General features: G+C 41.7%; 1 protein-coding gene across 1 annotated transcript in view; it reads right to left on the bottom strand.

Moving 5' to 3' along the window:
• LOC126284567 (cytochrome P450 6k1-like) overlaps nt 1–27552 on the bottom strand; it is a 95991-nt gene that overhangs the window by 56018 nt on the left and 12421 nt on the right. Inside the window, exon 3 of the mRNA XM_049983580.1 lies at nt 1447–1609. Within this exon, the coding sequence (XP_049839537.1) occupies nt 1447–1609 (163 nt within the window). The remainder of the gene's footprint in view (nt 1–1446; nt 1610–27552) is intronic.

Raw genomic sequence — 27552 nt, 5'->3', positions numbered from 1 at the left:
AAGGGCAAACCTACGTTTCTAGCATTTGTAGACTTAGAGAAACCTTTTGACAATGTAGATTGGAATACTCTCTTTCAAATTCTGCAGGTAGCAGGGGTAAAATACAGGGAGCAAAAGGCTATTTACAATTTGTACAGAAAGCAGATGGCACTTATAAGAGTTGAGGGACATGAGAGGGAAGCAGTGGTTGGGAAGGGAGCGAGACAGGGTTGTAGTCTCTCCCCGATGTTATTCAATCTGTATATTGAGCAAGCAGTGAAGGAATCAAAAGAAAAATTTGGAGTAGGTATTAAAATCCATGGAGAAGAAATAAAAATGTTGAGGTTCGCCGATGACATCGTAATTCTGTCAGAGACAGCAAAGGACTTGGAAGAGCAGTTGAACGGAATGGGTAGTGTCTTGAAAGGAGGGTATAAGATGAACATCAACAAAAGCAAAACGAGGATAATGGAACGTAGTCGTATTAAGTCGGGTGATGCTGAGGGAATTAGAATAGGAAATGAGACACTTAAAGTAGTAAAGGAGTTTTGCTATTTGGGGAGTAATATAACTGATGATGGTTGAAGTAGTGAGGATGTAAAATGTAGACTGGCAATGGCAAGGAAAGTGTTTCTGAAGAAGAGAAATTTGTTAACATGGAGTATAGATTTAAGTGTGAAGTAGTCATTTGTGAAAGTATTTGTATGGAGTGTGGCCATGTATGGAAGTGAAACATGGACAATAAATAGTTTGGACAAGAAGACAATAAAAGCTTTTGAAATGTGGTGCTACAGAAGAATGCTGAAGATTAGATGGGTAGATCACATAACTAATGAGGAAGTATTGAATAGGATTGTGGAGGAGAGAAGTTTGTGGCACAACTTGACCAGAAGAAGGGATCGGTTGGTAGGACATGTTCTGAGGCATCAGGGGATCACCAGTTTAGTATTGGAGGGCAGCGTGGAGGGTAAAAATCATAGTGGGAGACCAAGAGATGAATACACTAAGCACATTCAGAAGGATGTAGGTTGCAGTAGGTACTGTGAGATGAAGAGGCTTGCACATGATAGAGTAGCATGTAGAGCTGCATCAAACCAGTCTCAGGACTGAAGACCACAACAACAACAAACATAGTATGCAGTGCAACTGCCCTGCCATTTAAATGCAGCATGTTCTTTGCAGTTTTCCCCGCTTCCCCTCCTGGCACTCAGAGAGCATGGCATAGTGCTGGGGGATATGTGTAGCAAGGCTAAGCACTTTGGCACTCATGCCTGGACAATGCCTGTGATGCAGTATCTTGGCCGCCCCTGTGTTAAAGTGAATCACACTAAAAGAGAACCATTTACAGTACCATCATAGTGAATTACAAAACTGAATCTGTCAATCAGGATCATGATGCAAATAATCACAATTTGGCTAAGAGATAAAGATCTGAAAGCCTCCTTAAGAAAAGCTATTAAGACGTACCTGTTGCCTCTGAGTGCAAGCAGACCTCTTCCAACCAGTGGATCAGTGTCTGGAGAAAGGTGAAAGTTGCGGTTCACAAAACTGCTGAAGTCTGTAGACAGGATGTAACTGGCTATAATTGGATCCCTGACTAATAACAGGGGTTGATCAAAGCAGAAGAGGCCTGAAACAGAAAACAGTTTACAAATATGGAACTTGAGTCTGTGCTACAATTTCCTTTTTATATATGAATAAAACTGTTTGTGGGTAATGTAGTTTCCTCATACTTTTTGATATATTTGTCCAAACAGTAAACGTATGTTATGACTGTCTCCAGAAAGTATCCAACAAATGCTGGGCAAGTGTGCATTGTTGACACTTTGAATGAAAAGGTAGCAGTTTGTTAGGTACAATGCAGTAGGTAGTAATAGTAATGATGACGGAATGCTTGACAAGAGAGTACTGCTTGAATTAATTTCAGAAGCTAGAACTGTTAACATCATAATAATCTTGTCAACTCTAGAGGATGCTCACAAAGTGTAGTAAATTTCCCCCAACCAATAAAAACTGCCTCACTTTTGAACTTATAATGTACTAGAAGCCTTCACAGTTCTAAGACCCCTACATATTATTTAACTTTCTGGTTAAGATTCTTTAAGATATTTTCAGGAATGAGTACAGAGCCACTTTTAATAACTTGTATACTTCTCTCTCTCTCTCTCTCTCTCTCCATCTTGGTCTTGCTCTGTGTCTAGCAGATACATTTTTCAAGAGAAGAAGGGTGGAATACAAGAAGATGTAGTTAGGAAGGAAGGGTATGGTGGAGGGCAAGGAACAATACAACAATGGAGGTCCTTGATTCACTGAGCCATCCTTATTTTGTTGAATTGTCATGTAAGTGTGTACTGTTCAATAGCCTGCTCGTGTGTACCCTACTGTTTATGAGAAGTTCCATATAATGCGGTCCCCACAAAAGTGATAAATTATGTGTAACATACTCATAACAGTGATCCAAACGTGTTATTAAATTTCAGTTGAAAAGATCAAGGAGGAAAGTTTTTGATAGTCAGAGTACCACATGAAACAGCCACTGGATACGTTCCTGGAGTAACAGGTGGAAAGCTGCTTTACCAGAACTCAGTTGACTTGTAGACATCTTTTGAACAGGTTGGATGACTTGCAGGGTGTGGATGACAACTGAGTAACAGATATTTGAATATCTTTCATAATATATGGTGCCCAGTGATATCAGTGACAGTTTCAAGATGAATGTGGCTTGTGAAGGCTGTGGACCTCAAAAGGACACCTCATCAAAGCCTAACTAAAATTGTTGTTAATAGTTCATGTATTGGTGGAATTAATTTTATAGTGAGTTTGTAAAAGTTCTGATTCTATAAAGTACATTCTCCATAACATGTAAGTAAAAAACTATAATTTTACACTGTTAATATACATGATTCCTTTTCCTGCTTAATAGAAGACTGGAATCACCTGGAAATGCTGGAAAACCAGCTAGGTCAGTCATAAAGGTTAAGTGACTTTTCTTAGGGATCATGATGATTATTTGATATATTATGTGATTTACCTAATATGAAATACCCTTCTTGTAATAGTGCATGTTTACCCTTTCCTGCTCACAAAAGGATTATTTTGTATTTGAGTGTTTTTAATGTAAATGATTCATATCAACTTCCAAAATAAATCAGCCATGGGATACACCATATATGAGGGTGAGTCAAATAAAAACCTTAAATATTTTTTTAAATATTATTTATTGAGCAGAAGTGGTTCAAAGCTGTATCACTTTCCAACATAATCTCCCCTACATTAAATGCAAGTCCTCCAGCACTTACAAAGTGAATAAATTCCTTTAGAAAAAATTCTTTCGGTAGTCCATGCGACCACTCGTGCACCACATGGTATACCTCCTCATCAGAACGGAACTTCTTTCCTTCCATTACGTCTCTGAGTAGTCCAAACATATGGAAATCACTTGGGGCAAGGTCTGGTCAGTATGGTAGATGATGAAGACACTCAAATTGCAAGTCTGTGATTGTTGCAACTGTTGTAGAGGCAATGTGGGGCCTTGCATTGTCAAGTTGCAAAAGGACACCTGCTGACAGAAATCCACGTCACTTTTATTTGATTGCAGGCCGCAGATTATTTTTTAAGAGATGTATATATGATGCACTGGTGACATTGGTTCCTCTAGGTATGTAATGCTCCAAAATGATGCCTTTTTCATTCCAAACGAGAGTCAGCATAACCTTCCCTGCTGATAGTTCTGTTCGAAACTTCTTTGGTTTTGGTGATGAGGAATGCCGCCATTCCTTGCTCGCTCTCTTCATTTCCAGTTGGTGGAAGTGAACCCAGGTTTCATCCCCAGTAATGATTCTTGCAAGGAAGCCATCACCTTCTCATTCAAAGTACCAAAGAAGTTCTTCACATGCATCAACACATCGTTCTCTCATTTCAGCAGTCAACTGCTATGGCACCCATCTTGCAGACACTTTGTGAAACTTGAGCACATCATGCACAATGTGGTGTGCTGACCCATGACTAATCGGTAAACATGCTGCAATGTCATTCAGCATCACTCAGTGGATTTCCTTCACTATGGCTTGAACTACTGCAGTGTTCTGTGGAGTCACAACTTGTTGTGCCTGACCTGAACGAGGAGCATCTTCCACTCAAGTCACACCATTCGCGAACTTCCTACTCCATTCATAGACTTGCTGCTGTGACAAACATGCATCACCGTACTGAACCTTCATTCGTCAATGAATTTCAATAGGTATCACACCTCCACTACGCAAAAACCAAATAACAGAATGCTGTCTTTTCCTGATGCAAGTCACAAGTGGGGCAGCCATCTTTATACTGATTCTTCAACGGTATGTGTGTATGTGCACTATGCTGCCATCTACTTGTAGCATTCTTTCCAACTTACAGGATAACAGCGCGAAATTTCGATTTGTTATTGCAAATTTAAGGTTTTCATTTGAATCACCCTCGAATGTAGTGAATAAAACCCAACGGCAAATTTCAGAGAAAAAGGTCTCAAGAATATTTTAGCTAAATTAGGTAACAGCATTGGAATAGTTTAATTAAATAAGATATAGTCTTGAAACTGAGTGTAACTGTAATATGAAAGATAATAAGTTTCCAAGTACAAAGATGTAAATTGTAGTCATCGCTTTCACTGGTTGAATTTTTTATATTATTTGTGTGGAATATCTGTCTGATTGTGTTTTCAAACTAAGTGGGTTTGTGCAGTATTTACTGTGTTTGGCTCATGTTTGGGAAAAGTGGGCTCAACTCTGTGTCTGGCTATTCCAGTTTAGATTTTCCTAAATCTTTAAAGACAAATACTAGCATGGTGCCTTTGTAAATAATGAAACCAATTTCCTTCTCTATGCCTGTGCTATCCAAACTTGTGCTCCACCTGTAATGTCTTTGTCATTGCTGGTACAGTAGTGGCCAACCATGCTGGCACTGTGGTGTGTGATGGTTCACGGTCAAGTCGAAGTCAGGAGGTCAATGGAGAATCAAGCAGAACTCTAGGTAATGCTGACTCTGCAGGTACATTCCTGTCTGACACCTGATGGCAACATTAAAACAATACTGAAACATGAAATACACTACTGGCCATTAAAATTGCTACACTATGAAGATGACATGCTACACGTGCAAAATTTAACCAACAGGAAGAAGATGCAGTGATATGCAAATGATTAGCTTTTCAGAGCACTCACACAAGGTTAGCGCCGGCGGCAACACCTACAACGTGCTGACATGAGGAAAGTTTCCAACCGATTCCTCGTACACAAACAGCAGGTGACCTGCATTGCCTGGTGAAACGTTGTTGTGATGCCTTGTGTAAGGAGGAGAAATATGTACCATCATGTTTCCGACTTTGATAAAGGTCGAATTGTAGCCTATTGCAATTTCGGTTTATCGTATCACGACATTGCTGCTTGCGTTAGTCGAGATACAATGACTGTTAGCAGAATATGGAATCGATGGGTTCAGGAGGGTAGTACAGAATGCCGTGCTGGATCCCAATGTGCTCGTATCACTAGCACTCTAGCTGAGACGCATCTTATCCGCATGGCTGTAAAGGGTGGTGCAGCCATGTCTAGATCCCTGAGTCAACAGATGGGGATGTTTGCAAGACAACAACCACGTTCACGAACAGTTCAATGACATTTGCAGCAGCACAGACTATCAGCACGGAGACCACGGTTGCGGTTACCTTGACACTGCATCACAGACAGGAGCATCTGCGATGGTGTACTCAATGACGAACCTGGGTGCACAAATGGCAAAAAGTCATTTTTTCGGATAAATCCAGGTTCTGTTTACAACACCATGATGGTTCCATCTGTGTTTGATGACATCACAGTGAGCACACAAATTGGAAGCGTGTATTCGTCATCGCCATACTGCATATCACCCGGCGTGATGGTATGGGGTGCCATTGGTTACATGTCTCAGTCACCTCTTCTTCGCATTGATGGCACTTTGAACAGTAGACATTACATTTCAGATGTGTTACAGAAAATGTTCGACTGCTGCCTTGGCCAGCACATTCTCCAGACCTCTCACCAATTGAAAACGTCTCATCAATGATGGCCGAGCAACTGGCTCGTCACAAATACGCCAGTCACTACTCTCGATGAACTGTGGTATCGCGTTGAAGCTGCATGGGCAGCTATACCTGTACATACCATCCAAGCTCTGTTTGACTCATTGCCCAGGCATACCAAGGCCATTGTTACCAGAGGTGGTTGTTCTGGGTACTGATTTCTCATGATCTATGCACCCAAATTGCGTAAAAATGTCAGTTCTATTATAATATATTTGTCCAATGAATACCCATTTATCATCTGTTGGTACAGCAATTTTAATGGCCAGCAGTGTATTTATTATCCACAAATCACAACAGTTGAGATATGCTGGTAGGCAGCAGCACGTCAGCTGCTGCAGTATGTGCTGATCAGCATACGCTCATCACTGGGTGGCCGCACCAACTCAGCTCCGGCAATGAGCAAGGCCAATGACCCCATGTACTACCATGGGGTTGTGCATGCACAGCAGTAGCTGCACACAGCTTCCAAGAGAAGATGACTGGGGCACCCATGACCCTGTTTACACGGAAAAAATCAGCCACCGCTAACAGTACCTGCCCTCATAAGCAGATGATGGGGAGCTGTGTCAGCTCACCCTTCATCATATGGAAGAGCAGCTGCACATCCCCAGTTGGGAATCAGAGACCCGCAGTGTGGAAGATGGCTGCAGTCATAGTTGATCACTCTGCTCGTCCACAGCAATCGCAGCTGCCCACCATCTGCTTATGAAGGCATGCACTGTTGCTAGTAGTGATACCATATCCATATTAAGTCGTTTCACTTTCATTACAGTCGATCACTGCAATGAATTTGTGGCATAGATAGGTCATATTGACCATAGACAACATTTATCTTTGGGACTCAGGTCACTCATCCTAGCCGCCCATGTTAATCCAGTCTGTTCTTATACCTTGTACTGTGTGCACGTGTATGATAGTTGTCAAAATATATGTATGTGCAGATATTTGTATGTGGGGACAGTTTCTTCTGTATACCACTATTCATATCCTGTTTCCATACTGGTGACCCTGAAGTTTCTACGTCTTCCACGCCTTCCTCGCTGGGTGTTGTAAATCGACAGGTTACGAGTGCGCCGCCACGGCCACCTCGCCCGACGCTTTGTTCGAAGATTTGTAAGCCCGACTATGACCGCCGGGCTCCTTCAATCCATCGCCAATGGCTGGCTCTCCGTGACTCCGTAGTGATTTACAATCTCCAACCACGTTAACCTCAAACTTTGTTTTTCTACAACGGTCGAGTGCTACACCATTAGCTCAAACAATGGACTCGGGTTTTGTGTCACCTGACTGTGTTCGCCAACATGTGAAGTGTGAAGTGGATAATATTCAGAACTGTGTACTTACCGACTGATCGTATTATGTTCAAAGCGATCTACATTCGCACGCATACTTTGACTGTCGACGGGCCGCAACAGCAGTTACTGTCGTGCAGTGTGCAATGCCGCCATTTGTGCAAAATGCACCAGGCCACTATCAGTCGTGACCTGTTCCAGTTTTGCCTCATTTACAGACTAACGATTGACATTTTTGTGTGCAAAATTCCCCTTACGCACCCCCCAGATCTGTTGCTCAACTTTTTGACCATGTGGGTTCGAGTACCTTTCGGCATTTCACCTTCCAGGGGCATCTTACCACACCGCAGTGATCTTCCACAAGTTCCACCAGTGATTTATAGTCTGACACCACGGGGCATATTCTCAACGTGCGCGGAGAACTCACTCTTTTGTCACACGAGTTACCAACCCATCCACACTCGCAGGGGGCTCCGGTTCCGAGTGCTCAGCCACTCACCTCTCCCATAGCTCTGCCTGTTCTGCCATGCCAGTCTTCCACAATATTTCTGAGGTGGGCAAATTCAAATTAGTAGCTGTAACCTACGGTCCAGTTTACAGGACCAATAGACGTATCGCGCAACCTCTCGTTCCCACGGTACCGACCGTGCCAGCCATGTCATGTTTTTGTGACATGTCATGGACAATGCAACCCGCCATTGCTACAGATGTTCTTGCCAGTAACACACCCACAACTACTGTGCTGGCCTGCTCTACGGCCTCTTCTGCCACAGACCACCCAGTTTCCCAAGGGACACAGAAGCCGCCTTTGTCCCTTCCCCCAGGTCATCTGCCGAAGCTGCCAACTTTATAAGAAGACAACCCTGTGTCATGGTTTGTGCTTGCCGAGCATCTTTTCGAGTTGCATCATGTGTCCGACAACAACTCTCAATTCCTGTGTCTCGTCATGCACTTCTATGATCACTCGGACTTCATTTGCGATTTACTCCTCTCGCCACCACCTCCACCAAAGTACGATTTCACGAAGAAACGATAATGGAACGACTCGCCTGCTCACCACAAGATTTTGTACGAGGAACACCTGAGGGACCGAACTCCATCACAACTCTTGCACCACCTTCAGTTATTTGTGAGTGAACATACCGTGCCAGACGTTATGCTGTGGGCAATGTGGTGTGCCAAATTGCCAACTGACCTACTGATCCACCTGCTACTGCACTCCTTCGAGTCAATCGGCTCTCGTCTCCTCATCACAGACCAACTGCATTCATTGCTATGGCAACACCGACCAGCTCACCACTCACCGCTAGTTGGCACAACTGCTCCTGCTTACTGGACGTCAGCTGGCAGAAGCAAGGCTCACTCCACCTCCGTGCCTCCTACATTGTCTGGGAGTATCCGCTCGCTCTCTCCACTGTCCGAGCACTGCAGGATCGCCCACGCACCATACGTGCCGGTATACATGCCGGAACAAATCAACGAGGACAAGCCTCGTCCACTGCCGCAGTCACCACCACCACCGCATCCAGCTCATCCGTACTGCTGATACCAGAAGATTTTCAGCGATAATGCCAAGAAGCGCCGATTACCTTGTCAGCACCCAAACACCGACCGCAGGACCTAAAAGACGCCGAATCCTGCAGGGAATCTCACAGGCATCCACATACGTTGCACTCCGTCCACTCGTCCGCCCAGCTGAGCGGTCTTTCGTACGTGACTGACATTTTGTCACGGCTCGTTTTCCTTGTCAACAGTGGTGCTGACATGTCTGTCATACTTACATTGATGGCTCCCCCCGTCTTTTCACCGACGATGTCACTTCTAGGAGCTATCAACACATCAACATTACAAACCTCAGCTCTGTCAAAGTTATGGTGCACCTATCTCCTTCTCTGTGTTTTCCGTGGACTTTCTACATTGCCAACATCGATGAACCAATTCCCGGTATGGATTTTTTATCCCATTTCAAACTCTCTCTGAATGTAGTTCAGGGCTCAGTTCTACACCATCCCACTAACACTCAGATACTGTGATTCCGCACTTACGTTCCACGTTCTGCTTCTCTAGCGACATGTGAGTTAGTACACGAGTGCTCCACCCTCGTGGGCGACATTGTGACCTGCGTCACTAACCTACTGTCAGAATATGACTCGGTGGCACAACTCTGCTGGGAAAATGATGAGCTGAAACAATGAATAGTACACATTTACAACGAGCTCTTCGCAGCTCGTACCTCACTGCTGAAACTGTAGTCCAAAGTCCCACCACCTAATCATGTTTCTCCCGCAGACACCAACACAGATGCTCATCAGGTTAGTCCAAAAACATTAATTGCATGTGATGATTTGTATCTGGTAGACTCCGCATCCCCGGCACGCTCGCCACGTTCACTGCCATATGTGTCAGACAGTGCTTCCAATAACAGTTGCGCGCGCGATATGACCACGCCCAACACGCGGGCAGCTGCCCCGCATATTGATAAACATTCTCCCTCTCTCATGCGCCAGCCACGTGACTTGGCGGCCATCACTGTTCCACCTGTGACGCCAACGCCGCTCTTGCCCACTCCAGGTACCATGTGCGAGGTTGACAGCAAACAGTCGCCACACATTCCGACCTGCTCCGTGCTGCACACACAGCTGCCCTCTCCAAACATGTGCACGCCATGCTCACGTACAAGATATGTGACTTTCATGCTGCCTTTTTGCATTTGCACTAATGGCTACGCCTCATTATGCCCTACCTGTCCAAACACTTTTCATCAAGACACTGATCAGTCTCATGTGCAGTTCTCAGTTTATTCAGTCACTGACGGAATGACCCTCTATTAGGCACAAGATTAATACCTCAACCCTATTAAGTTGTGCGCAGCCCTGCAGCAAATTAACGAACTTTTGGAGGCAAGTATCTTGCAACCATCAGACAGCAACTGGTCTGCATTGAGCCACCTTGTCCTCAAACATGACAGTTCTTTCCGAATGTGCGGTGACTACAGACGTTTAAAAGCTTATACTGTCATGGACAATTACCCCGTGCCTAACATAAATGATTTCACTCATGTGTTATCCGGTGCTACAATCTTCAGTTTTATTGACTGTGAATGTGCCTACCACCAGATTCCCATAGCGCCGGATGACATCCCTAAAATAGCTATTATCACACCGCATTGTTTGTTCCAATAAAACTTCATGCCATTCAGCCTAAAAAAATGTGGCACAAGCACGACTTACAGGGGACTATCTCAGAATTCGTTTTTGGGGAGAACTCCATCCTACCAGGGGAACACATTCAGCCTCAAGTACCTGAGGACTTTCCCCCCTCCCTGCACACTCACTTCAAACTTGCACGCCTCCACCCACCTATCAGTCACTCCCCACAGGACGCTTGCATGTCAACTGCTCTCAACACTTGTTCCCACGTAATGCTGAGAGATGATTGGGTTCAACAACCTCTGCAACCACTTTATCTCAGCCCCTTTATAGTCTTCCAGTGTGGCGATAAAACTTTCGACGTCATAGTCAAAGACAGTCCGCAAACTGTTTTGTTACACTGACTCAAACAGACATTCGTGGACCCCAACATCCATCTGCTGCCTCAGTTTGATTCTCCTAACAACTCTCCTGCCGTGGAGACTGACAGTGTTTCTCCTCGGGCCACCATGCTGTTTTGTTCACCTGACACCTCCCCATTGCCTTTCGCAGGTTTCTCAGGCATCACCCTCCATCCCGTATGCACGTTTAGCTGCTACTTCATTGACTATGGAGACCCCCTCTCCCATAGTCACCCTGTTCTGCAACGTACTCCCACACCAAGTGGACGACATTTCAGTTGTCACTCTCGATGACCGAGTTCTCATTCTACTCACAGACACTGTGGCCCTGCCACACAACGACCAGTTAAACGTCAGTGTTGTGCATAGCCTCACCCTCCCGCGTGCAGGCGACGCGATGACAAATCGCGCCTTCATCTCGCCGGGCAGCTCTATTAGTATCCTGGCTTGCCACACCTACTCCCCAGCATCCGCCGTTCAACCCACCTACTCTTGGGCTGGCCGCCGCATTGTGCATCCTTGCTGGTTTAACGACTTTGAGGTGGACCGCCTCCACACCCTGCCCTGGTTGTGGTGGAGGTTCCAGTTGTGTGTCTATCAGCTCATACGACCACCAACAGTGTCGATACCCACATGGTCTTCCCTGAAGACTCACATGCAGTACTCTGTACTGCAGGGAGGGGGCTGGCTGTGTGGCGTCAACAGGCCATATCGACCATAGACAACATTAATCTTTGGGTCTCAGGTCACTCATCCGAGCTGCCATGTTAATTTAGTCCGTTCTTATATCTTGTACTGTGTGCACATGCATGATAATTGTTGAAATATATTTATGTGCAGATATTAGTGGGGACAGTTTATCCCATATAGCGCTATTCATATCCTGTTCCCATAAATTAATGTTTCCAACTGTCTTCATTGGCAAAAACAATGTCTTCCAGAGTTTGACTGTGTATTCAGTAACAATTACATGACATGTTTCCTTATCCTCATAATCTATAACACTGCATCAAATTTACCCTCATCCTCAGGCACACATTCCTGAAAGGATTCAGTCTTGATAGCTGGATCAAGAGCCTTGCAAACATTTTGCTTCCTTCTTCTCCTCTTATCTCTCCCCTTCAGAGAAGGCAGCATTGCCATAAGTGGGGATGAACCTGCATTCTCCAGAAATAAATCTGTCTGTAATACTTCCTCATCCACAACATTTGCAACACAACTAACATCATACTACTCTCTGATGCATTCTCCATACTATCTACCATAAACTCACTGTCTGCAGTTCCTTTCTGTACAGCACAAAAATCAGTGGCACATATTCTTCCCCATACTTCTGACCCAGGCTCCACAGTATCAAAACAACAACTATTATCACCTAATGGTGTAGATACTACTGCACTTAAATCAGTGTTACCAACATTCCTAATTACACACTCATTCTGTACTATACCACGCACACTTACACTATGTGATCAAAAGTATCCAGACACCCCCAAAAACATACGCTTTTCTTGTTAGGTGCACTGTGCTGCCACCTACTGCCAGGTACTCCATATCAGCAACCTCAGTAGTCATTAGACATTGTGTGAGAGAAGAATGGTGTGCTCCGTGGTACTCATGGACTTCTATGTGGTCAGGTGATTGCGTGTCGCTTGTGTCTGTACCCGAGATTTCCACAGTCCTGAACATCCCTATATCCACGGTTTCCAATGTGATAGTGAAGTGGAAACGTGAAGGGACACGTACAGCACAAAAAGTGTTCAGGCCGACCTCATCTGTTGACTGACGAAGACTGCCGACAGTTGAAGAGAGTCATAATGTGTAATAGGCAGACATCTATCCAGACCATCACACAAGAATTCCAAACTGCATCAGGATCCACTGCAAGTACCGCAACAGTTAGGTGGGAGGTGAGGAAACTTGGATTTCATGGTTGAGCGGCTGCTAATAAGCTACACATCACACCGGTAAATGCCAAACGATGCCTCACTTGGTGTAAGGAGTGTAAACATTGGACAATTCAACAGTGGAAAAATGTTGTGTGGAGTGACAAATCATGGTAAACGATGTGGCGATCTGATGGCAGGGTGTGGGTATGGCGAATGTCCGGTGAACATCATCTGCCAACGTGTGTAGCGTCAACAGTAAAATTCGGAGGCAGTGGTGTTATGGTGTGATCATGTTTTTCATGGAGGGCCCTTGTTGTTTTGTGTGGCACTACCACAGCACAGGCCTACATTGATGTTTTAAGCACCTTCTTGCTTCCCACCATTGAGAAATTTGGGGATGGCGACTGCAGCTTTCAACATGATCGAGCACCTGCTCATAATACACAGCCTATGGCACAGTGATTACATGATGATAACATCCCCGTAATGGATGGCCTGCACAGAGTCCTGGCTGAATCCTACAGAAAATCTTTGGGATGTTTCGGAATGCTCGCTTTGAACTAGGCCTCACCGACCGACATCGAACCTCTCCTCAATCCAGTACTCTGTGAAAAATAGGCTGCAATTCCCCAAGAAACCTTCCAACACCTGATTGAACATACACCTACGAGAATGGAAGTTGTCATCAAGGTTAAGGGTGGGCCAACACCGTATTGAATGCCAGCATTACCGACAGAGGGCACCACAAACTTATAAGTGATTTTCAGCCAGGTGTCCAGATACTTTTGATCACATAGTGTACTTTGTCTGACACAACAGCTACTTCAGATCCCATATCTTCAATTTGTAACTTCCGCCCAGTATTTTCACATCAAGTAAATTCACAGGAACTTTCACAACCTTTGATTACTGACACCTGTTTTCACTGTCAGCTCCCACCTAAGCACCTTTTCTCTATAATTCCTTTTGCTTGCCCATAATCCTAGCATTCTTTAATGCTGGACAAATAAATTGGTGTTTTCCTCATACCAAGCTTCGTATCTCTTCTCCATCTCCTCCAGAGTAGCAAAATGCCAATCTTGTTTCCCCTCCTTTCAACCCATTTTTCATCCTCTAAAGCTGCCATATCTGTATTCATAGCTCGTACTTTCTTAAACATATTCACATGTCTGACATGCGCCTGAGCTATTTGCATTGACAAAGCTCCCAACACTTCCTGTGTTTCTGTCTCAGACATGGTTGACCCTCTAACAGTTATATGAAACCCAAAAAATAGCAAGAGAAAACACTAAAATAGAGGTGCAGCCACTTAAATAAACCACTAGCACAGGCATTTTACAACATAACTTGCACTTCAAATTGGTACTTATAGCTATTGTATCATTGTCACTTACCTAAACATAATGAAACATGCTATTTACCTTAATTAAAATACACTGACTGTTCAAAACAGTACAAATTAACGCACATAGTCAGCACTCATATGTATTCATTTCCTTCAGCTTGTACATACAAATATAATCAGACATCTAACAAAAAAAACCATTGATTCTCCATGACCCTCATGGTGGACGGGGGGGATGGGGGGGGGGGGGGACACCATGAACAAAAAGACTACATTCACCAATTTGTAGTGCTGGACTGCTAGGTGAGGCTGCAGTAGTGATCCTGGAGCTAACTATACTTCCAATGTTGGGTGCCTTCTAACAGGATAACATCTGATACCGAAATAGCCGTTGACCAGGTGGTAGCTATCTTGGGTGGTGGTTTGAAGTCAGCTACAGGCCAGCTACCAAAAATCCTAGAACTGCCATGAAAACTCCATCACAGTAACGGTTGGATTTACCACATCTACCATTATCGGGCCTTTTTTATTCGAGTAAATGTGTGATTCTGGTTTTGTAACTGCTACCGTGATGGATAAGAGGTATGCCGGTATGTTACAGAATCGCATCATCCCCAGCCTGGCTGATAAACATCTGCTGGAACATACGTTGTTTATGCAGGATGGTGCACCACCCCATATTGCTAGACACATGAAAGATCTCTTGTGCGCATCGTTTGATGATGATTGTGTGCTCAGCCGCCACTTTTGCCATGCTTGGCCTCCCAGGTCCCCAGACCTCAGTCCGTGCATTTATTGGCTTTGGGGTTACCTGAAGTCGCAAGTGTATTGTGATCGACCAACATCTTTAGGGATGCTGAAAGACAACATCCGACGCCAATGCCTCACCATAACTCCAGGGATGCTTTACAGTGCTCGACTACAGCTATTGTTGAGGAATGGTGGTGGACATATTGAGCATTTCCTGTAAAGAACATCATCTTTGCTTTGGAATGATCACAGGCAAGTGCAGAATTCAGTTCATTAGTAAACAATTAGTTTTAGGTTCCATAGATCATTTGCATGATTAATCATAATGATGTTGAACAAATCAGTTTACATTCATATTACACATTCATATATAAATATAGCTACATGCTGACCATTTACAATTTTTTAAAACAATTCAGATGTGAATTAGTAAGTTCTAGCACCACTTTTTACAAATATAGAACTACTTCTATGGATCAGAAGGAGTTGGCAAGGAGAAAGTTTTTCAATTTCTTTTCAGATTTAACTTTGTTGTCAGATGTTTTGTATCACTGAGTAAGTGGTAAAAAGTTTTGGTTGCACCCTTTTGCACCCCTTAAGACAACCTTAATGTCGTATAATTAATGTAATTTCTTTCTTCCAGTATTGTAATAATGTACACCAGCATTCCTTTTGAACTGTAGTGGGGGTTATTTACAACAAACTTTATGAGGAAATAGAAGCAGTAGTCAAAGTGCCGGACTCTTGCAAGAGACATCTTCTAGGTTACTGTGTAAAGACCTTACTGTCATACACCCTCGCCAACTGCATCTTCATGATAATCATCATCATCATCATCACCACCACCATCATCATATAACATGATTTTGGGTGAGCACAATATATTATACTCAAAGAATATTTTTTAACAATCAAAACCTTCTTTCTTAAACATGAGTTACAGCAGAATATTATTACATACCACATTACTGAATGAAAATATGAAGAATATGTTAACTTACTGATTTGTCTCTCCCCCACATTTGCAATGATTTGAAGGGCAGATGTGGCTGAACTGAGTTGTTTTAGGAGTTCAAAATGAGGAAATAATTCTCACCAATAGGTACAACAAAAATTTTTGAAATTTCCACCATACTCATTATTTCTTCACCATGTGTTACATTTATTATTGGTCTAGTGTGCAGAACTGAAATACATTCAAGAACTTTTTTTGTGATTTCTTTTGTTGCTATATGTATGTTTGGACTGATTCAAAGACAAGTTACATCTGTGCAAAAGAACTAATTCTGGAGTTGTTGTATATTAGATCGATGGTTGGTCACATATACAGGGTGAGTCAAAAACGACTTTACAACTTTTAAATGATATAGAAATTTATTGAGATAACTTACAGAATTGGTAGATGTGTCATGAGTGCCAGTGTAGTGCACTGTTAAAATGGCTACTTTCACTGGTGTAGAGCATGCTCACAGTGTGTTTTAGTTTCATGAAATGTACATCAGTGAAGATAACCAAGATGGGTTGGTTTACTACCAACAAAATGGTGCATCATCTCATTTCCTCATGGAAGTTCGAGGCTTCCACAGTAATTGCTACCCAGGTTGATGGGCTGGTTGGGAAGGATCAACTGCATTGCCACCTCACTTCCCAGACTTGACACCACTGGAGTTCTTTCTCTGGGATTTCATTTAAGGCTATGTGGATGTTTCTCCCCTGCCGAACAGTTTCACCAATCTGAAAAATTGAGTCTATGGTGCCTTTGCACAAGCTATGCCTGATTTTCTGCAGTGAGTGTGGGAAGAAACTGATTACCGATGCAATGTTTGCTGCATCACAAATGGTGGCCATATATAACCAAAATGACACTTGACACTTTTATGTGAAACTTGAGGTTGTTTGCTACAAAATAACACATCTACCAATTCTGTAACTTATCTTAATAAATTTTTATATCATTCTAGATTTGTAAAGCCCTATTTGAATCACTCTGTAGACTAGAAAATGATAGTGGATACAAGACTGAACCTTGTGGAACACCATAAATGATTTCCTAAGGGTCTCTCCTGACTACATTGGTACAGCTAATAAGACAAACTTTCTTCATTCTTTTTGTTAGATATGATACTATGCATTGGTTGGCTATACAATCACCTTCATAAAACCTCAGTTTGTCTAGGAGGATATTGTGATTCACTGTCAAATGCCTTAGATGCATCATAGAAAATGTCAACCAGAGTTATTTTGTTATTTAATGGTTCTAAAATTTGGAGAGTGCATGTGTCAATGGCATTTTCAATTGAGCAACTCTTCTGAAATCCAAACTGCAATGAACTAAGGATATTATTTTTGCTCATGTAGAATACTATTCTGGAGTACAGAACCTTTTCAGAGATTTTGGAAAATGGTATCAAGTAAAATGTGATGGTAGTTATTGACTGGATACTGAAAAAAATGCAGTTAACCTACAAGGAGTTTGCCTACAGATCACCTGTGCACCCACCTTAGAATATCTCTTAGATGTGTGGCACCCATATCAAATAACTAACATGGTCAAGGGAGAAAATCACAGAAATGTTGAAAAAGCTGAATTAACTGATATTTGAATAAAGACACCAGTTATCCTACAGAAGCCTACTTACAAAGTTTCAAGAACCGGTATTAAGTGAAGCGTCTAGATACATTTCTTCATCCCTTTTGATATTGCCCTTGTAAGGAGCATGAAGACAAAATTAGACTAGGTACAACACATATAGAGGCATTTAAGGAGTTATTCCATACACTATTGGAAAGAAAAGAAACCCTAACATGTGGTACAACACAAACTGCTATCTGCCATATATTTCTGCAGATGTGGCAAGGTGCTTTATGTTTCAGAAAGATCTATTCTCCCTCTTGAAAGACCATCATCATCTATGGATGACAGTGATGTCTAAAGAATAATTGAGAACCCAATCAATAGACAGCGACTTTCACATGGTATAGTGGTTTCAGAAACTTCCACAAAACATTTTGTAAACAGTAAAGTCATTCTCATCATTCTCTGTTTTTCCATCAGTAGTTGCAGAATTACTCTTACAAATTTCTCATGAGACATCAAGAAGCTGACCTACTCTAAGAAAGAGACAAAATAGAAAAATCTACCTTTTGCCAAACATCATTAGCCTATTTCTGAAACTGTTGATGAAATTCAAGTCATTTATAACAAAATTATCTGCATATAGATTAAAGGACAGAAAATTCCTGATAGTTGCATCACATGCAGTGTTCCCCATACTGCTGCATGACAAAGTAGTACTGTACTGTAAACAGGTCTTTGTTGAAAAGATGCAGGTAGCTATTTCATTTGAAAAATATTACTGTAATCAAGTAAATATTAAGCTATCAGCAGAAGATAAACAGCACATATTTAATATAATGAGGAAGCAGAAGCTTTTCAATAAGTTATTTTGATTTACTACATTTAGCAAAGGACTAATAATATCCTTATTTACAGTTAAATCTGAGCTCAAGAGGGTAATCAATAAGCCAAAAATTGATTATTTTAGGACACTCCTCAGAGACATTCACTGGGCTGATGTTTACAGTGCTCACGGCATGAATGAAAAATATAACACTTTTGCTAGTAAAGTGCTTACCTTATTTGAACAGTTTTCCTCCAAAACTTACCAAGGTTAGAGCAAAGTCTACAAAAAAGTCATGGATTACTCGAGGAATAGGGGTATCTTGTAAAACAAAAAGAAAACTGTATCTGTCAATCCGAAACAGTTCCGATGTTGATGCTATAGCACATTACAAGAAATACTGCAAAATATTAAAGACTGTAATACGAATGTCAAAGCAAATATATTGCAAGGAAAAGATAGTCATATAAGATAACAAAATAAAGACAATATGGGATATTGTGAAGGAGGAGACCGGTAGAACCAGACATGAAGAGGAACAAATAGCATTAAGAGTAAATGATACATTGGTGACAGGTGTGTATAGTGTTAAGAACTTTTTAATAAACATTTTATAACTGTTACTGAAAAGATGGGGTTGTCAGGTTTGGTAGATGCTGCTAAGGAATACCTCAAACCAGAAATTTCAAGCAAGTTCCATAATATGAATTTGATGCTCACTACCCCAACAGAAATAATGTCCATCATAAAATCTTTAAAATCAAAAACATTTGGTGGGTATGATGAAATATCAACAAAGTTAATTAAAGAATGTGATTCTGTGCTAAGTAACATATTAAGCTATCTGTGTAACCAGTCATTTATCAGTGGAATATTTCCTGAATGGCTGAAATTTGCTGAAGTTAAGCCACTGTTTAAGAAGGGAGATAAAGAAATAGCATCAAATTTCCGTCCAATTTCACTGTTGACAGCATTCTCAAAAATATTCAAAAAATAATGTACAGTTGTCTTTATAACCATTTTATCTTAAATAACATACTGTCAAAGTCACAGTTTGGATTTCTAACAGATTCTGATATTGAAAAGGCTATCTACACTTACAGTGAAAATGTGCTTAATTCATTAGACAAAAAATTGCTGGCAACTGGTATATTTTGTGATCTGTCAAAGGCATTTGACTGTGTAAATCACAATATCCTTTTAAGTAAATTAGAATATTATAGTGTAACAGGAAATGCTGCAAAATGGTTCAAATCTTATATCTCTGGCAGGAAACAAAGGGTGTTATAAGGAAAGTGACATGTATCAAGCTATCAGGCATCATCCAACTGGGAACTAATTACATGAGGGGTTCCACAAGGTTCCATTTCGAGTCCCTTACTTTTTCCTGTGTATATCAATGACCTTTCATCAGTAACATTACCAGATGCCAAGTTCATTTTGTTTGCCGATGATAGAAACATTGCAATAAATAGAAAATCAAGTGTAGTCTTAGAAAGATCAGTTAATAAAATATTTGTGGACAATCGTCACTGGTTCCTAGCCAATTCTTTGTCACTAAACTTTGAAAAAACACACTACATGCAATCCAGAACTTGTAAGGGGTGTCCCACGAGTATATGTCTAACATACAATGACAAGAAGATAGAAGAAGTGGACAGTGTTAAATTCTTGGGATTACAGCTTGATAACAAATTCAACTGGGAGGAGCACACCACAGAACTGCTGAAGCGTCTTAACAAATCTGTGTTTGCAATGCGAATTTTGTCAGACATAGGGGATATAAAAATGAAATAAAAATGAAAAAGCTGGCATACTATGCTTACTTTCATTCCATAATGTCACATGGGATTATTTTTGGGGGTAATTCATCAAGCCAAGCTAAAGTTTTCCAGGCACAAAAATGGGCAGTAAGAGTTATATGTGGTGTGAACTCAAGAGCATCCTGCAGAAGCCTGTTTAGGGAACTAGGGATACTAACTACTGCTTCCCAATATATTTATTCCTTAATGAAATTTGTCATTAAAAATATATCACTTTTTCAAACCAACAGCTCAATGCATGGAATCAATACTAGAAATAAGAATAATCTTCACAAGTATTTAAAGTCACTTAGTCTTGTACAAGAAGGTGTGCATTATTCAGGAACACACATTTTCAATAACTTGCCAGCAGCCATAAAAAGCTTAACAACCAATGAAATTCAGTTTAAGAGAAGCCTAAAGGATTTATTGGTGGCCAACTCCCTCTACTCCATTGATGAATATATATAACTTCTGCGCAATTTCAGTGCAGTAATATTGTAAATCTGTGTGTGTGTGTGCGTGTGTGCGTGTGTGTGTGTGTGTGTGTGTGTGTGTGTGTGTGTGTGTGTGTGTGAGTGTGTGTGTGTGTGTGTGTGTGTGTGTGTGTGTGTGTGTGTGTGAGAGAGAGAGAGAGAGAGAGAGAGAGAGAGAGAGAGAGAGAGAGAGTACAATCTAACTTCTGCACCATTTCAGTGCAGTAATGTGTTCATCACCGAACTATCAGTATAATAAGTCACAGCTGCAAAATACTAACGCGAATTCTTTACGGACGAATGGAGGAACTGGTAGAAGCCGACATTGGGGAGGATCAGTTTGGATTCCGTAGAAATATTGGAACATGTGAGGCAATACTGACCTTACGACTTATCTTAGAAGAAAGATTAAGAAAAGGCAAACCTATGTTTCTAGCATTTGTAGACTTAGAGAAAGCTTTTGACAATGTTGACTGGAATACTCTCTTCCAAATTCTAAAGGTGGCAGGGGTAAAATACAGGGAGCGAAAGGCTATTTACAATTTGTACAGAAACCAGATGGCAGTTATAAGAGTCGAGGGGCATGAAAGGGAAGCAGTGGTTGGGAAAGGAGTGAGACAGGGTTGTAGCCTCTCCCCAATGATATTCAATCTGTATATTGAGCAAGCAGTAAAGGAAACAAAAGAAAAATTCGGAGTAGGTATTAAAATCCGTGGAAAAGAAATAAAAACTTTGATGTTCGCCGATGACGTTGTAATTCTGTCAGAGACAGGAAAGGAAGTTATTAACTGATTCTAATATCGTGTGCAAAAACAGATTCAGTATGCTATCAGAAAAAAACGAACAGACAAAGTGAAGGAAATGTACAAATGAAAGTTTCGGAACCGAAAAAAACAAACGAAAACAGTCAACGTAAAAAACAAGATGCTGGCATTATTTATTTATTTTCTGATAGTAATGGAAAAGGACTGGCAAAGATCATGAATGAAAAACTAATAAATGAAAGTGTTATTAGATTTGTGAAGCCAGGTGCTCTACTGCGAGAAGTTATTCAGCATATTGACACACACAGTAATCATGGAAGTTGTAACTCTTGCATTATTTTAGCTGGCGCAAACGATGTCTACAAGAACGAGGCAAAATTCGCTTTGCAATCTTTAAGGGAAACATTGGCAAAAGTTATGGACATGAAAGTTTTCGTAATAAGCATCCCTATGAGACATGACCTCATCAAAACATCGTGTGTGATTGCAGAAATCGAAGCAACTAACTGAAAGTTCGAGAAAATATGCGAGCTCTTCAGCAATGTGACATATATTAATACAAACAGTCAAAAAAAGAAGATTTCACTACCCATAGATTGCATAGAAACATGAAAGGGAAAGTAGCTCTGTGCGATGAGATCATGGAACAATTAAACCAAAATCAGCCAGGCTTAGTGCAGCCTCCAATTGTAGCAGCAGCAGGAATGGAATCACCAATTTCAAATGAAGAGCATATTACTCCAATAACTTCAGGAGGTGTTGAAATGGCAAGAAGAGGATCCCCATCTAGCCTAGTTGCAGTTCCTCAAATTACAACTCCAAAAATTACAGCAGAAACACCATCACACTACAAGTCAACTCGCCCAACACGAAACAGGAAAGAACCACAACGTTTTTTATGGCAAGTGATTCCAGAGAAATGTTGATTTCATCTTCTAAAACATCACTCTAGAAAGAAATCTTGAATTGTAAAAGTGTTAAAAATGATATGTCATGAGCAGCTGTCGAACATAAGGTAGGCCAAAACAACCTAGTAAATACGTCATCGTCGAAATTTATGCTCCTGCACCAAAATGTACAATCCTTATCAAATAAAGTTAGTGAGGTAGAAATATTGTTATCAGATGAACTAAAAGAAGTGTCTGTTATATGTGTTAGTGAGCACTGGTTATCAGAAAATATGTTACATCACACAAGGATAGAGAGGGCTTTACCCTTTCTTTTTTTTTTTTTTTTTTTTTTTTTTTTTTTTTTTTTTTTTTTTTTTTTTTTTTGTAGGGAAACCTCCATGCATGGAAGAACATGCATATATGTTAGAGAGGACATCAAACACGAAAATTTAAAGTTCACCAACCAGCTAGGGGAAGAGCAAAACTTCGAAATTTCTGCTACACAGCTGACAAATTGAAATATAATTGTTATTTGCATATACAGAAGCCCAGATGGAAACATAACTACTTTCATTGAAAATGTTGAGAATGCACTTAACAGTATAAAAATAGTTAGTAAAACAACCATCATATGTGGTGACTTTAATATAGATTTCAACAAGAACTCAAAAGACAGATTAAACCTTGAGGCCATATTAAAAACCTACAATATACATACAACTATCAAATCCCACACCAGAGTCACCAAATCGTCAAGCAGTGCTATAGATCAGATACTAATAAATACAAATAAATCTTTATACAAATCTGGAAATATGAATACAGGTTTCAGTGATCATTATGCACAGTTGCAGTAGAGACTGCAGGAAATACTGAACAACAAATCACAAGAAAAGGTAGAAATTTTAGCAAGCACAACCTAGAACACTTCAGGCACTTACTAAAAAAAGAAACATGAAATGATATAGACAACTATGCGGACACATGTAAAAAGTTTGACATGTTCATGGAAATATTCTCCCATTATTTCAATATTTCTTTTCCAGTTAAAAACCAAACATTAAAAACTAAAAAAAGAAATGTTACATGGCTGTAGAAAGGCATTAAAATATCATGTGCTGAAAAGAGGACAATGTTACAGAAGAATTTCTGGTGTATTTCAAGAATTATAAGAGAGTGCTTCACAAAGTCATAAAAGAAGCTAAAAAACAACAAATAATCACCATATAAAAATGGCCAGGAACAAAATGAAAGCCATGTGGAAGATAGTCAGGGAACAAGTAGGAAATGAGACCTCGCAAAATGTAAATCTCCAGGTAATCCAAGATGGCAAAAAAAATTACAAATCCAGAAGAAGTAGTCAATGCTTTTAATATGTACTTTGCAATTATTAGTGAAAAATTACTCTCTGACATGAAATCTTCAAATAAAAATCCTGCTACAACACCATCAAATCAAAATAGAAACTGCAACTCCCTATTTCTTACTCCAGCAAACCCTAAGGAAATTCTAATTTCAATTAGAGAGTTAAAAACAAAATTTTCAACAGGTGTGGATGAGATTCCAGATTATGTCATTAAAAATGCGGGTGACCTTATTGCAATACCATTAGCCCACATTTTCAACAGTTCATGAACAAATGGAGTCTCTCCTTACTGCTTAAAGACAGTGAAACTAAAACCACTGTTCAAAAAGGGTAAGAAAGAAGACATAGCCAATTATATACCTATTGCCTTGCTATCTACATTTTCGAAAATACTAGAAAAAATTTTTCATAGGAGGTTGCTAGGTTTTCTAGAAAAGTGCAAAATATTATCCACAACCCATCCCAGAAAGGCCGATCAACAGAAACAGCAGAATATGAATTTTTGGATGAGGTACTCGAAAAAATTGATAGTGGACAAAAAGTAACTGGCATATGCCTTGATATGTCTAAGGCTTTCGACATCTTCCTGCACCGACTGCGCCGACGCGGACTCTTTCAGTATTTGCTGCATTAAATACACTCCTGGAAATTGAAATAAGAACACCGTGAATTCATTGTCCCAGGAAGGGTAAACTTTATTGACACATTCCTGGGGTCAGATACATCACATGATCACACTGACAGAACCACAGGCACATAGACACAGGCAACAGAGCATGCACAATGTCGGCACTAGTACAGTGTATATCCACCTTTCGCAGCAATGCACGCTGCTATTCTCCCATGGAGATGATCGTAGAGATGCTGGATGTAGTCCTGTGGAATGGCTTGCAATGCCATTTCCACCTGGCGCCTCAGTTGGACCAGCGTTCGTGCTGGACGTGCAGACCGCGTGAGACGACGCTTTATCCAGTCCCAAACATGCTCAATGGGGGACAGATTCGGAGATCTTGCTGGCCAGGGTATTTGACTTACACCTTCTAGAGCACGTTGGGTGGCACAGGATACATGCGGACGTGCATTGGTGCATTGTCCTGTTGGAACAGCAAGTTCCCTTGCCGGTCTAGGAATGGTAGAACGATGGGTTCGATGACGGTTTGGATGTACCGTGCACTATTCAGTGTCCCCTCGACGATCACCAGAGGTTTACGACCAGTGTAGGAGATCACTCCCCACACCATGATGCTGGGTGTTGGCCCTGTGTGTCTCGGTTGTATGCAGTCCTGATTGTGGCGCTCACCTACACGGCGCCAAACATGCATGCGACCATCATTGGCACCGAGGCAGAAGCGACTCTCATCGCTGAAGACGACACGTCTCCATTCGTCCCTCCATTCACGCCTGTCGCGACACCACTGGAGGCGGGCTGCACGATGTTGGGGCGTGAGCGGAAGACGGCCTAACGGTGTGCGGGACCGTAGCCCAGCTTCATGGAGACGGTTGCGAATGGTCCTCACCGATACCCCAGGAGCAACAGTGTCCCTAATTTGCTGGGAAGTGGCGGTGCGGTCCCCTACGGCACTGCGTAGGATCCTACGGTCTTGGCATGCATCCGTGCGTCGCTGCGGTCCGGTCCCAGGTCGACGGGCATGTGCACCTTCCGCCAACCACTGGCGACAACATCGATGTACTGTGGAGACCTCACGCCCCACGTGTTGAGCAATTCGGCGGTACGTCCACCCGGCCTCCCGCATGCCCACTATACGCCCTCGCTTGAAGTCCGTCAACTGCACATACGGTTCACGTCCACGGTGTCGCGGCATACTACCAGTGTTAAAGACTGCGATGGAGCTCTGTATGCCACGGCAAACTGGCTGACACTGACGGCGGCGGTGCACAAATGCTGCACAGCTAGCGCCATTCAACGGCCAACACCACGGTTCCTGGTGTGTCCGCTGTGCCTTGCGTGTGATCATTGCTTGTACAGCCCTCTCGCAGTGTCCAGAGCAAGTATGGTGGGTCGGACACACCGGTGTCAATGTGTTCTTTTTTCCATTTTCAGGAGTGTAATTATAAAAAGTGTTGTTATTAAGCTATTTTTAAACGTGTACAGGTGTTATAAATATAATATAAGTGTTGTTAAATTAGTGGAAGTGTTAGTGAAGTATAAAATAAGATTAAACTGTGTAAGAACCGTATTTTCCTTCTCGCGCCTATAGCACAGACTTGAGGCCAAATTTCATGTGCGCGTATCGTAAGTAAACAGTGACTTAAACTTATATGTAATCACCAGTGTTTTTTATTCATTACTCTTTCAACTTATTTATATCTGCCTGAATAGTTTCTAGGGTCCTTTGTTTACGTATTAGCCAGTACTTAAATCAGTTTATACGATTTCTGTTTTTGCCATGAGTGAGAAGTGTGTGACATGCCATAGGATCGTTAGTTCTTGGGTATGGTGTGATGGGTGCTGTAGTTTCTTTCATTGGGGCAAATGTAGTGGCGTGGGAAATGGGGACATAAATGAGGCTCACCAGTGGTATTGTAGAATCTGCAGTAGAGATAGGAAAATACTGGAACAGGAAGGGAAAATTGCAGCTCTTCAAGCTGACCTAGACAAGGCAAGGGAGGATCTGGACAGGTTAAAGAGGGAGAAGGGTGAACAGAGGTGGGAAGTGGCAACAGATAATGGAGGGAACAGGCAAAGGAGAGCATCAGACAGATTTGTGATAAATCTTGAAAATAGATTTGACCTGGTGCCCCCGTCAGAATCAGATGAGCCTCATGTAGCTGAAGCTGTAGAAAGGGCACAACAAGCTTTCAAGGACTTGAAAAAGGTAGGGAAATTTGTAAAGAGAAAGAAAGTTCTATTGTTAGGTAACTCCCATGGTAGAGGTGTTGGCCAACTACTGCAGGAAAATCTAGGTCCACAGTACCAGGTCACAAACTTTTTCAAGCCTAGTGCAGAACTGGGTCAGGTAACAGAGGATATTGGTTCTCTATGCAAGGATTTTACGAAGGAAGATGCCGTGGTTATAGTGGGTGGTCCGGGAAACAGCATTGACAGAGACTCTGAATATTCCATAGAGAGTGACCTGGTGAAGATAGCATCAGCAACGAAGCATACGAGTGTGGGATTTGTATCTGTGTTGAGACGCCATGATCGGCCTCATTTGAAGTCTTCTGTAGGGAGGGTGAACTTGCAGTTGGAGTGGCTGCTTAGGACGGATATAGGGTCCCATATTGGTTTGATTCATGTGGCTGCTATTGATAGGTGGGACTACACTAGGCATGGCCTTCACCTCAATAGGAAAGGGAAGGGAAAACTGTCTGGCTTGATTGCAGAAAACTTAAGGGGGGACACTGTCACAAGTGGTAAAATACCAGTGGTCACAGGTGTCAGAGGGATGCCTTTTTTAGGCTAGGGAAGGAGGATAGAAAACGAGTTTTAAGAGAGATTGGCAGACATGCTCAGTTTGAGAAAATAGATGAACAGGAGTCAGATTTTAGCATACAGCCTCCATTTAAACAATGTTTAACAGAAAGTAATCAGAAACTGCCAGTTCATCTTCACCAAAGCAGTTATAATCCCATTAGTATGCAGTATCAGTTATCTTTATTACACCAGAACATTCTGGGACTCAGAAATAAAGTTGATGAACTACTCATTTGTATCGATGAAATGAATTCATCTAACCAAATTGACATAATCTGCCTCTCTGAACATCAAGTGACCACTGGTATAGATATGTTAGACATTTCAGGATTTAAGCTAGCTTCCTACTTCTGCAGAGTAGATATGGAGGGAGGAGGGGTTGATACATTTATTAAAAACTGCCATAAATTCAAGAACATTGACATTAATAAATTCTGCTTAGAGCAGCATCTAGAAGCATGTGCAACAGAAGCAGAGTTCCATAACAGATCCTATATAATAGTAACTATTTACCG

The sequence above is a fragment of the Schistocerca gregaria genome, chromosome 8 (genome assembly GCF_023897955.1).
Source record: "Schistocerca gregaria isolate iqSchGreg1 chromosome 8, iqSchGreg1.2, whole genome shotgun sequence".
NCBI lineage: Eukaryota > Metazoa > Arthropoda > Insecta > Orthoptera > Acrididae > Schistocerca > Schistocerca gregaria.
Note: the sequence above shows the minus strand (reverse complement) of the source record. Positions and strands in the feature narration are given on the sequence as shown.